At 41.1% G+C, this 12,059-nt stretch overlaps 1 protein-coding gene across 1 annotated transcript in view; it reads left to right on the top strand.

The window, feature by feature from the left end:
* Window positions 1-11,140, top strand: part of DEPDC4 (DEP domain containing 4) — a 20,741-nt gene extending 9,601 nt beyond the window's left edge. The window contains 6 exon segments of the mRNA XM_006172170.2: window positions 2,942-2,999; window positions 3,001-3,178; window positions 4,717-4,804; window positions 4,806-4,854; window positions 5,223-5,336; window positions 11,027-11,140. Coding sequence (XP_006172232.2) covers window positions 2,942-2,999; window positions 3,001-3,178; window positions 4,717-4,804; window positions 4,806-4,854; window positions 5,223-5,336; window positions 11,027-11,140 — 601 coding nt within the window.
* Window positions 11,141-12,059: the final 919 nt, after the last annotated feature.

Here is a 12,059-nt window from a genome sequence, read left to right as displayed (position 1 = left end):
TTTAATTTTCTACGGGGCCCATGTGCTTACCAGAGAGGGAGAAAGCAAGTTGCCAGGTCTGGGACTCAAGCCATGGTTGGCCATGTGGGAGTTCAGTGCCTTAACCACGATGCCACTTGCTGGCTTCTTGTCAAATCTTTTTAACTAAAAAGTTCTTTGAAAAAATAAATTAAATAAATAAAATTAAAAGTTTTTTCACAAATTTGCCCTTGGTATGTATGTATGTGTGTGTGTGTATATATACATATATATTTTTTTTTTGGAGAGTTTTTTTGCTATAGGGTGCATGTGCTCACCAGAAAGACAGAGACAGAGAGAAAGAAAGCAAGAAATCACCCCTCGAGGGGATAGCCACGCCACAATCCCTTCTCCTCCATTCTTCTTTCTGGATCTTGGGCTCGTACGCACATGTGCCCAGCGTGAATTTAAGCCACTCGGTCCGGAACTCAAACCACAGTCAACTACATGGAAGTCCAGCGACATAGCCATTATGCCAACTGCTGGTCTCTGCCCTTGGTATTTTAAGGCAGGAGAACATATCCATATGATAAGATGATACCATCTCTGTTTCATAAATTAATTACTGGATTCTTGTTTGATCTAACAAAGAAAGCCATGAGTTATGACTTAGAAGAAAACCATTGGAGGGATCAGTAAATGGTATAACGGTTATGTCACTGGACTCCCACATGGCCAACTGCAATTTGCACCTCAGACTCGGTGGCCTGAAAGTCACGACTAGCATGTGTAGGTGCATGCAAGATCCCGGGAAGAAAATGGAGGAGAAGGGATTGTGGTGTGGCCAACACTCCTGGGGGGCTATTTCTCACTTTCCCTCTCACTGTCTCTCATTGTCTCTGTCTTTCTTTCTCTCTCTGACAAATGCATACTCCCTAAGGCAAAAACCTCTAAAAAAATGTTGGGTGGCCATCAGATAGCGTGGTGGTTAAGGCGCTGGACGTTCCCACATGGCTGACCACGGTTCAAGTCCTGGACCTGGTGGCTTGCTCTGTCACTTTCCTTCTCTCTGTGTGTCTGTCTTTCTCTGGTCAAATGAAAATAAATGAATAGGGAACCAGCAGTTAGCGTAATGGCTATGTCACTGGACTCCCACGTAGTCGACTGTGTTTCACGTCCTGGACCCAGTGGCTTAAAACTCACACCGGGCGCGTGTGCGTGCATGCCCAAGATCCCAAGAGGAGAATGGAGGAGAAGGGATTGCGGCGTGACCATCCCCCCTGGGGGGGCGATTTCTCGCTTTCTGTCTCTATGTCTCTCTCTGTCTGGTGAGCGCACGCGCCCTGTAGTGAAAAAAAAACTCTCAAAAAAAAAAAAAGAAAAAAGAAAAGAAATGAATGAATAAATAAAATTAAATAAATAATTCTTTTAAAAAATTGGAAATCATACTGGTTTGATTTATATGTCAATCATCCTCTCCCTAAATCATCCAAAGTTCTATTCTTTCCATTTTATGGCCCTAAAGCAATATAGCCATCACAGTTTCTACCAGTTCATTCATCCTCACCCTAGAATCCTCACCCTATCTACTAGAATAGACATACATGAAAGAGAAAAATTACAGCTCTGTCATAAAGTAAGTCATAGGGCTGGCCTATGTCATGGTTAAGGTGACTGGATCTCACATGGCCAACAATACAATTATAGTCCCAGACCCAGCAGCTTGGAAAACAATGCCTGGCACATGTACATGTGCTTGCATGCCTAAAATCCTAGCAGAATATGGAGAAAGGATTATGGTGTGGCTACACCCCAGGGGATAATTTCTTACTTGTCTCTCTTTCTGTACCTCTCTGGCGAGCTCATGTGCCTTATAGTTTAAATTTTAGAAGAAAAAAATAAAAGCAGTCTCATTTGTGGATAAGAAATTCTGAGAACCATGTAACCTCAATGAGACTCTCTTTTTTACTCCCAACTCCAAGATATTTGTCACTCTTGAATAAACCAGCTGCTGGTGACTACAGGTATTAAGACCCAGATACTTTTGTAATTTCAGCAGAAAAATCTGATAAAATAATTTCTCCTATGTGGGCCAAATAAGAGAAAATCAAACTGAGGATCACAAAGCTTCAGATCCTGGGAAGAGTTTAGTAATCATAGAGATAGGGACTCACTTAGTCACCTATGGACCTGTTTGTTAAGTGGCAAGTTTCCTTTATTCACAGTAAGCCAAGAAAGAGCCAAACCAGGCCAAGCCCAGGAAGTGCAGAAGGAATACACTGCTCAGGTGATGCTGAATTGGTATGGGAGATAGCAAGTTTGGTTCCTTGGTCAACCTATATATGCTGGATGCACACCCATGATCCTGACTGACTGAGAAAGATGGGGTTGCAAGGCAGGACGGGGTTGTCAGGTATGATTCTGAGAGTCCTTGTCCTTCTCTCTCTCATAAAAGAAGTAAACTTAAAAAAAAAAAAAAATCCAAGCAGGGTTGAGGGCCTCTGCAGATAACTGACAACATCCAGTCTAATCTGCTGTTATAACACTCAAGGCAGAAAGGACGGGTTATCTGCAAGAGAAAAGTAGTCAAACTGTCATTAGTCTTTCATCTGCAATGCTAGGATCTAGAAGATAACAAATTGCACATGTTAGGGAAAACATATTACTAGTGGGGGGGAGAAAAGGAGGAAAGATAAGATACTCGAGAAAGAAGAGAGGGAGAAGGCACCCTACAATGAGTGCAGTTACAGTAGAGCCCCTTCCCCTCTGTTTCTCTATCCTGTCAGGACTTTGGACATTCATAAATATGCTTGGCATGTTTTACATGCTGCCAGGGCCAAGATTTGAACCACATAGTCATTCATGTGGGATCTTGCTCCTTCAACCATGAGGCCACTGGCCAGCTCATGTTTATGTTTTATTAAACAGTACTTTAGTGCAATGGAAATATTGACCATTGAGTTGTTTTGCCTTTTTCCTCCAGGATTGATACATGGCTTACTGCAGCAACTGAGTGCTTAGAATGTCTCCCTGACGTGTTAGTTAATAGCAACAGTTAGTCAACAATTAGGGCAAAATGGCAATGCAGAGATAAAATTGGATATTCAGAAGATACTCTTTGATGCCGTAGTAAAATATTATAAGCAAGAGAGAGATTGCCTGTTAACTGTGTTAACTGATGAGGATTTTGATATTCATTCAGGAATTATTGAACTTTTAGGTTAAGAAAGGATGTTTAAACTTTACTTTTTGCCTAAAAACAATTTTAAATATACACATTGAAGTAAAAATCTTTATGAATTAAATGAGTATTGCATTTAATATTTTTTTCAGGGTGTCAATGTACTTCATGTGGTCTTTTTTTCTATTTACCACTGTTTCCTGCCATGTAAGTTGTACTAGCAAATGTAACTGATGTAGTATAGGACGTAACTCTCAAGTATAATACATCACAGAGACATTCTAAGAAACATCCTGTTGTAGTACAAGGATGAAAAAACTGGGAGCCAGCAGTTAGCCTAATGGCTATGTCGCTGGACTCCCACGTAGTCTACCGCGGTTCATGTCCCGGACCCGGTGGCTTAAAACTCACGCCAGTCGTGTGTGCATGTGTGCCCAAGATCCCGAGAGGAGAATGGAGGAGAAGGGATTGTGGCGTGACCATCACCCCGGGGGGGGGGTGATTTCTCGCTTTCTGTCTCTATGTCTCTCTCTGTCTGGCAAGCACACGCGCCCTATAGCGAAAATCTCTCAAAAAAAAAAAAAAAAGAAAAAAAAAAAACGAGGCAACTGGAAATATTTATTTCTGAGGTTTTAATTTGGTGACCTTTTAGCAAAATAAAAATTGCATGACATAATGTCACTTTTTTAGCTATGTAAGTGACTGTATAATTTAATGTTAAAAAGTACTATTTGATAATAATGAATGTATTTACATGGCATATTAATGTATAATTATTAGATAAATTTCAGGCCAACCAGTGGCATGGTGAGTAAAGTGGCTATATAATTTCCTGGGAATTTGAAATTTTTTATTTTCTTTTCAATTTAACATAAGACTTTTGTTAGATGCTGTGGTTTTTTCGTTTGGAAATTTTTACCATAGGGTGTGTGCACTCACCCGAGAAAGAGAGAGAGAGATAGAGAGAGAGAGAAAGAGAGAGAGAGAGAGAAATCACCTTCCAAAGGGAATGGCCACCCACACCACAATCTCTTTTCCTTCATTCTCCTCTCAGGATTTTGAACGTGCACACACGTGCCCAATGTGATTTTTTAAGCCGCTGGGTCAAGGACTCAAACTGCAGTCAACCATGGGAGGAGTCAAGCATCTTAATCACCATGCCATCTGCTGGCCCCATGGATGCTATGATTTTTCTGTTTTTGTTTTGCTTTTGCCAGAGGGCATGTGTGCTTGCCACAGAGAAAGGGAGAAAGAGAAAGCAACTTCTATGGGACATGGTCACACTGCAATCCCTTCTCCTCCATTTCTCCATCCTATGGGGATTTTAGGCATGCATGCACATATGCCCAATGTGTTTTTCAAGCCTCCAGAGGTCAAGCCACTCTGTTGGCCATGTGGTCACTCCTTTAACTACCAGGTCATGGGGTAGGCCCAGAAATATTTCTTAATTTAAAAAAAGTATGTGTAAAAACTAATCTGCAAAGCAAATACAGCATCATAGCGTTTTAATTGACTACTAAATGCTATACTCTCCATTTCATGCCCCATATTTGTCTTCTTTGTGACCCACGTGACAGAAAAGGAGAACAGAACAGAAGCATTTGAAGCAATACGACTACATCTCGGATTGTTGTTGCCCAACATTAGAGAAGAATCATGACAGCTCTTTAATGGTTATTGCATTAGAACCTAATGCCTACAGGTTGCACATACAGGTGAAAAAGTTTCACAGTAACAATTTTAAACTGTTTTTGTTTTTTCCTTTAAAAACAATTCAAGCTGGGAACCAGCAGTTAGCGTAATGGCTATGTTGCTGGACTCCCACGTAGTCAACCGCAGTTCGCGTCCTGGACCCGGTGGCTTAAAACTCACGCCAGGCGTGTGTGCATGCGTGCCCAAGATCCTGAGAGGAGAATAGAGAAGGGATTGCGGCGTGACCATCCCTCCTGGGGGGTGATTTCTGGCTTTCTGTCTCTATGTCTCTCTCTGTCTGTCTGGCGAGCACACGCGCCCTATAGCGAAAAACCTCTCAAAAAAAAAAAACAAAAACAATTCAAGCTCATGTTAATCTTCCTGTGCACAGTTTGATAACAAAACAGTGACCCTGAAAACTCTTGCCAAAGCAGTTTTGTAAGCCAAATCACTAATTAAAGTGCTGGCAGAATAACTGGTATGGTTTCTACTGGAGCTCTTCAAGGTGTCTGGCATTTTGTTGGGCATATTTATTGCTAAGCTATTTGTGTCAAGCAAAAAGGTAAATGATTAATAAATAATTTACTGAGTACCAAAAATGTGTAAAGTTGAGGGAATGCTATCTCTTTACACCCACCATAGAAAAAGAAGCAGACCTAAAATAATTTTAGTATTGGCAAGTTAATTGATCAATTTATTCAACCCATTTCTTGTGCTAATATTACTATGTTCCAGGCACTGTTCTAGGTGCTTAGAATACATCAGTGAACAAAACACCAAGTTCTGGGCCCTTGAAAAGCATATATCCAAGTGGAAGAAGACAGAGAATAAAAAAATACACACAATAAATCATTAAGTTATACATTTTGATAAAAGGTGATAAATGCAATGGAAAAATGAAAATAGCAGATTAAAGGGACTTATGGGTACTAATATTTTTATTTAAGAGAGTTTTTTTTTTTTTTTTCTATAGGGTGTGTGCGCTCACCAGAGAGAAAGTGAGAAATCACCTCCCCAGTGGGGGTGGGAAAAGGGGGGTAGGTTGGCCACGCTGCAGTTCCTCCTGTTTTATTCTTCTCTCGGGATTTTGGGCATTCACACACACTCATCTGGTATAAGTTTAAAGCTACCAGGTCCAGGACTTGAACCATGGTCAACCATGTGGGAGTCCAGTGCTTGAACCAGTGAGCCACCTGCTGGGCCCAGGAGTGTACAATATTAATTGAGGTGACCAAGTGTGTATACTGAGAAAGAGAAACCTGAGCAAAGACTGGAAGGGGAGAGAGTCAACCAAGTGGCTATGGGAATGAGAGGTTTGGGCAGAGGGAATTGTTCCCAAAGCAGAGGTCTGGGGATGATGCCTATGTGTTGAGGAACAGCAAGAAAGGGGTGAAAAGAGGGGAGAAAAATAAGAGCTCAGACCAGAGAGGCAGTGCGGCTACACAAATCACAGGAAGGCTCTCACCAGCCATTGGTAGTTGCTTTTCTTTGAAATAAAATGAGAAATCATTGGAAGGTTTGAGCAGACCAATGGCATGATTTGACTGATATTTTTATAAAGATACCTGACTTTTGTGTTGAAAATAGATTATAGAGGGGCAAAAGTAGGAGCAGGAATACCTCTTCAAAGGCTTCTGTAATAATCTAGGCAAGAGATGTGGTGACTTAAAATGGTTAAAGTAAAACATGGTCATATTCTTAATCAATTTGGAGACATTTAAGAAAAATAGTTATTTTTTAGCCTGACTACTATATTTTAATACAAGACAGTAGTGTAAATACTTACAGTGCTGTTACAAAGAGACTTCAAAAAGTTTCCGGAAAATAGAATTAAATTGCAAGTTTATTTTTTAAAAGAATTATTTTATTTAACTTTATTATTATTATTATTTTCCAATTTGATCAGAGAGAGACAGAAAGAGATAATTTGAGATATCAAGCCACCAGGCCTGGGACTTGAACCATGGTAGGCCATATAGGAGTACAGTGGCCTTAACCACCATGCCACCTGCTGGCCCCTAAATTACAAGTTTATTTCGGTGGAAAAAATTTTGATACCCATGCATAGTTTTTTCATATGTATTTTCCATAAACTTTCTGAAGACCCCCTTGTATTTCTCCCAAATCTCTATAAGAAACTGTTCCTTTCTCCCTTTTATTTTTCTGCTTAATATATATTTTTTTAACTTCCAGAGCATGCACTTTACAGAGAGAAAGAGAAATAGAGAACCTCCCAGTGGAAGGTGGTCACGTTGCAAACATTATTCCTGTTTTTCCGTCTTGTCAAGATTTGGGGCACTTGCACAAATGTCCAGTGTGTTTTCTGAGCATCTAGGGAAGGATTCAAAACACAGTGGTCACTCATATGGATCCAGTTTCCTATGCACAGGGCTCACCTCTGTCAACCATTATTGAAGTTTCTTTTCTTGTTAGTTAAGAGAGAAAGATGCACCAAGTATATACAACAGGGGCACTACTCCATTTATGAATTTTTTTTTCCTTATTTACCAGAGGGCCAGAAGAGACAAAGAGAGGAGAGGGAGAAAGCCCTCCACCGCCCCGTCCCACAGAGTGTGGTCATGGCATAATCCCTTCTCCATTTTTCAGCCTGTTGGTATTTGGGGCATGCACACACATGTACCTTGCATGTTTTTCAAGCTGCTGGGGCCAGGGTTTGAGCCACATGGTCAGACATATTGGATCCATGTTGGATCTGGGTCCCTTAGCCACTAGGCCACAGGGCCAGCCTACCCATTTATGAATTTTGAATGAAAAATATTTTTAAAACTTATTTGTAAGTTGTGCTTTACACTTAGTTTTTCATCAAAAAATACAACAAATAGAGGTTGGTGCCCACATTACATAAATGTTTAATTCTATAGTCACTAAACTGAAATTTTTACATATACCCTACCCACATAAAATGGATTCTAGATTACATTTTTCTTTGTTTGGTTTTTGGTCTTTTTTTAGTTTTTTGCTAGAGGGTGTGTGTGCTTGCCAGAGCGGTACAGAGATAAAGAAAGAGAGAGACAGGGAAAATGAGAAATCATCCCTCAAGGGGGATGGGCACACCACAATCCTTTCTCCATTCCCCACTCAGGATTTGGGCACTTACGCACACATGCCTGGCATATATTCTAAGCTGCCGGGTCTGAGACTCAAACTGCACACTCAATCATCTGGAATCCTGATGCTTTAACCACCATGCTACCTGATTAGCTGAGGTTCACAGATTCTTTTTCTTGGTTTGTTTTTAAGGGAGAGATTTTTGCTATATGGTGCGTGTGCTCACCAGACACAGAGAGCTGGAAAGCAAGAGATCACCCCCCAGGGTGATGGCCATGCTGCATTCCCTTCTCCATTCTTTTGGGATTCTGGGCATGCACGCACATGCACCTGGTGTGAGTTTTAAGCTGCTGGGTTCAGGACTTGAACCATGGTCAACTGTGTGGGAGTCCAGTAACATAGCCATTAAGCCATCTGCTGGTCCTAGGGAGTTCCAGGTTCTAACTGGAAATTTAGAAATAATATTTCCTCTGCTCTCTTCTTACCACTCAGCTTCTCTTTCTTCTTGCTTTTCTTTTTTTCTTCCATAGAAAAAAATTTGCCAGAGGGCACATGTGTTCTCCAGAGAGAGACAGAGAAAGAGAGAGAAAGTGAGAAAGCACTCCCTCATAGGGCATGGTCATGCTGTAATGCCTTCTTAGCTTCTGCTTCCTTTCATGATTTTGGACATACACTCACTTGTGCCCAGTGTGTACTTCAAGCCACTGGGTAAAGGACTCGAACAGTGTGGTCAGCCATGTGTTATCCAGCTGCCTTAACCACCAAGCCATGAGCTGGCCTTACTTTTTTTTTTTTTTTTGAGAGGTTTTTTTGTTTTGTTTTGTTTTGTTTTGTTTTGCTATAGGGCATGTGCACTTGCCAGAAAGACAGAGAGAGACAGAGAGACAGAAAGCGAGAAATCACCCCTCCAGGGGGGATGGTCACACCACAATCCCTTCCCCTCCATTCTCCTCTCAGGATCTTCAGCATGCACGCACACACGCCCGGCGTGAATTCAAGTCGCTGGGTCCGTCGCTCGAACCACAGTTGACTACATAGGAGTTCGGCGGCATAGCCATTATGCTGGTCCCTCCCCCCTTTTTTTTTTTTAATCCTTCCTCCTCCTTTAGGAATTTGCCTCTTTTGTACATATGGTGAAGAATTTGGAAAGAATTTTTTCATTGTTCTATCTTGTCAGTAGCACCACAGAGTATCAGTTCAAATTTTGTAGCAGACCAGAAGAGAGAAAAGAACTTGACAATGGACTGGAGGAAGTAGGGGTGTGGGGTTCAGGAAACAGAGAGAAGGTTCTGATGACTGGTTTCTAGAGATTATTAGAGAATGAGTATTTCAGGGAGGCTGAGATGGGCGTAATGTGTGATAGAGACTTTCACATAGGCCACGCTCTTTCCTGTTCCAGGGCTGTACCTATGTTGTCTACTATCTCTCTGAAATATTTTTCTCCCAGATCTTATGGTTTACTCCTTAGTGTGCAGACCTTTACTCAAAATGTTATTCTCTCAGAAAGACAGAATCTATAGTCACCTTCACTCTAGTCCTTACCTCATTTGTTTGTTTGTTTGTTTGTTTGGAGAGGTTTTTGCTAGAGGGCGTGTGCACTCTCCAGAAAGGCAGAGAGAGACAGAGAGACAGAAAGTAAGAAATCACTCCCCGGGGGGATAGCCACGCCACAATCCCTTCTCCTCCATTCTCCTCTTGGAATCTTAGGCATGCACAAACACGTGCCCGATATAAGTTGAAGTCACCAGGTCCGGGACCCGAACTGCAGTTGACTACGTGGGAGTCCAGCGACATAGCCATTACGCTAACTGCTGGTCCTCTTACCTTGTTTTATGTGGTTTTTGTCTTTGTTTTTTAATAAGAGAGAGTCATCGCTGGAGCACAGTGGTTAAAAGCAATGAACATTGTGAGCTGGATCCCACATGTCTAACTGCGGTTCTAATCCTGCATCTTGAAAAGTACATTAGGTGCATGTGCGTGCATGTCCAGAATCTCAACAGGATGGAAGAGAATGGATTGCAGTGTTTCCACCCCTCATTGGTGGGTGTGCTCTCTCTCACTTTCTCTCTCTCTCTTTCTAGTTAAACATACATGTACTCTGGCAACTGAAAAAAAAAATACTAATGAGAGAGAGAACGATATTTTTCTTTAACAGAGTCTTGTTATGTATGAATGTACACCACTGTACCCCATCTGTTTTAGGTTGGGGGGGGGTTTGAACTTGGGCCTCTCATATGGCCTCATCTGAGTAGCAGCATCTTAGATGTACACACCATCATGTCTGGGCCTGCCTGCTTTATGATTTCCCAATGCCACTTGTCACTGCCAAAAACTGTATGTAGTGTGTATTTGCTAATTTAGTTTGTCTTTCTCTCTTAGGAAAGTGTAATTTCTGTGAGTTCAGAATCTTGATCTGCATATTCATTACCTAGAACAGTACCCAGTACCTAGCAAACACTCACTAAATGTTTTTTGAGTGACAGAATGTGTTAGGGGGACAGGTTTGTGGCTAAAAAGTGCCAGGACACGTGGAAGCTAAATGGTAAGGTAATCAGAGGCAGGATGAAGGCATTCTGGGCACGGACTTCAGAACCTCAGCCTTGGTAGGACTAGGGCCTGCCCCGTAACAATACAGGCTGAGGGATTATTTCTCCAGGTATATTTTTGCAGTCTGGAATTACCTTTGGTATATCCAAAATTGGAAAAAGAATATCTACCTGTTGTAAGAAAATGATGTTTTAGTGTGTTTTAGAGCTACTATTTACATATGGACCATGTGATTACAATGTAAGATGATTTCGATGAGTGCTTCTACAAGAGTATAAATATTTTTATTATAGGAGGACATTTCACTAATAATTAATGCAATAATAATAATTTCAAATACAGACATACAAGAAAGCGGAAAATAGGATTTTAAGAATGCTAAAAAAGAATCCCAGTATTCTTACCACTTAGAGTCCAGAGACCTTCTATCACCTGTCTTCTCTCCCCACGTGCAATTCTCTTCTCCTGCATTGGTCAGAAATACTGAGTTTTTGTTTTTGTTTTTGTTTTTTATTCATGTTGAATTCCTGGTTGGAAAAACCTCACATGAAATATTTTCAAATACATGTTTGTATGTAGACACTGGTTACTTTATTGGATCTAATTAGTGAGAAACTTAAGAAGCTTCTGCCAAAAGCTCCAGATGTCTTTTCAGGTATCGATTCAGCTTGTTCCTCCTTTATCATTAAGTGACAGTTGTGACTAATCGAGGGAGAAAGGTGTCAGAAATGAATATGGAAGAAATATATAACATTATCAAACAGTGGTAACGTTAGATTATTTTGAAAATATCTCCAGGGCAAGTTCTTTTCTAGTGCTTTCTGGAAGTCCTTTGTTAGAGTATCATTTTACTAAGGTGGTAGAAATTTTCTCTCTCATTGCTTCTCCTGATTCTCACCAACCCTTTCATTATCACCCCTCTGCCTGTTTCTTTGCTCCTGTGCTGTTTCTTTTTCTCACTTTCTCAGATTCTTTTTCTTGATTTTCATTCTCTTACCTTGCCCCTTTCTTAACGGAAAGAATCAAATTGTATACATGGCTTGTAGGTAGCGTGGTGGTTACTGGACTCCCACATGGGCAACTGTAGTTCAAGTCCCAGACCTGGAGGCTTGCTTTCACACTTTCTCTCTCTCTCCCTCTCTTTCACTCTGTCCTTCTCTCATCAAATTTAAATTAATTAATTAATTAAAAGTAAAATCAAATAATTCTTTTTAAAAAGGAATCAAATTGTGTAGAAAAGAAACCTGACTACAGTTGAATAGACTCTTTGATTTGTTTCACTTAGTATCTTGTGGTAATAGATCTGATTCTTTTTTTTTTTTTGGAGAGGTTTTTGCTATAGGGCGTGTGCACTCGCCAGACAGACAGAGAGAGACATAGAGACAGAAAGCGAGAAATCACCCCCCAGAGGGGATGGTCACGCCGCAATCCCTTCTCCTCCATTCTCCTCTTGGGATCTTGGGCACGCACGCACACGCGCCCGGCGTGAGTTTTAAGCCACCGGGTCCGGGACACGAACCGCGGTCGACTACGTGGGAGTCCAGCGACATAACCATTACGCTAACTGCTGGTTCCCTAGATCTGATTCTTTAATTTAGAGTTTTTTTTTTAA

This window comes from Tupaia chinensis, unplaced genomic scaffold (genome assembly GCF_000334495.1).
Source record: "Tupaia chinensis unplaced genomic scaffold, TupChi_1.0 Scaffold000054_1, whole genome shotgun sequence".
Taxonomy (NCBI): Eukaryota; Metazoa; Chordata; class Mammalia; order Scandentia; family Tupaiidae; genus Tupaia; species Tupaia belangeri.
The sequence above is the reverse complement of the archived record's forward strand: the minus strand, read 5'-3'. Positions and strand labels throughout refer to the sequence as shown.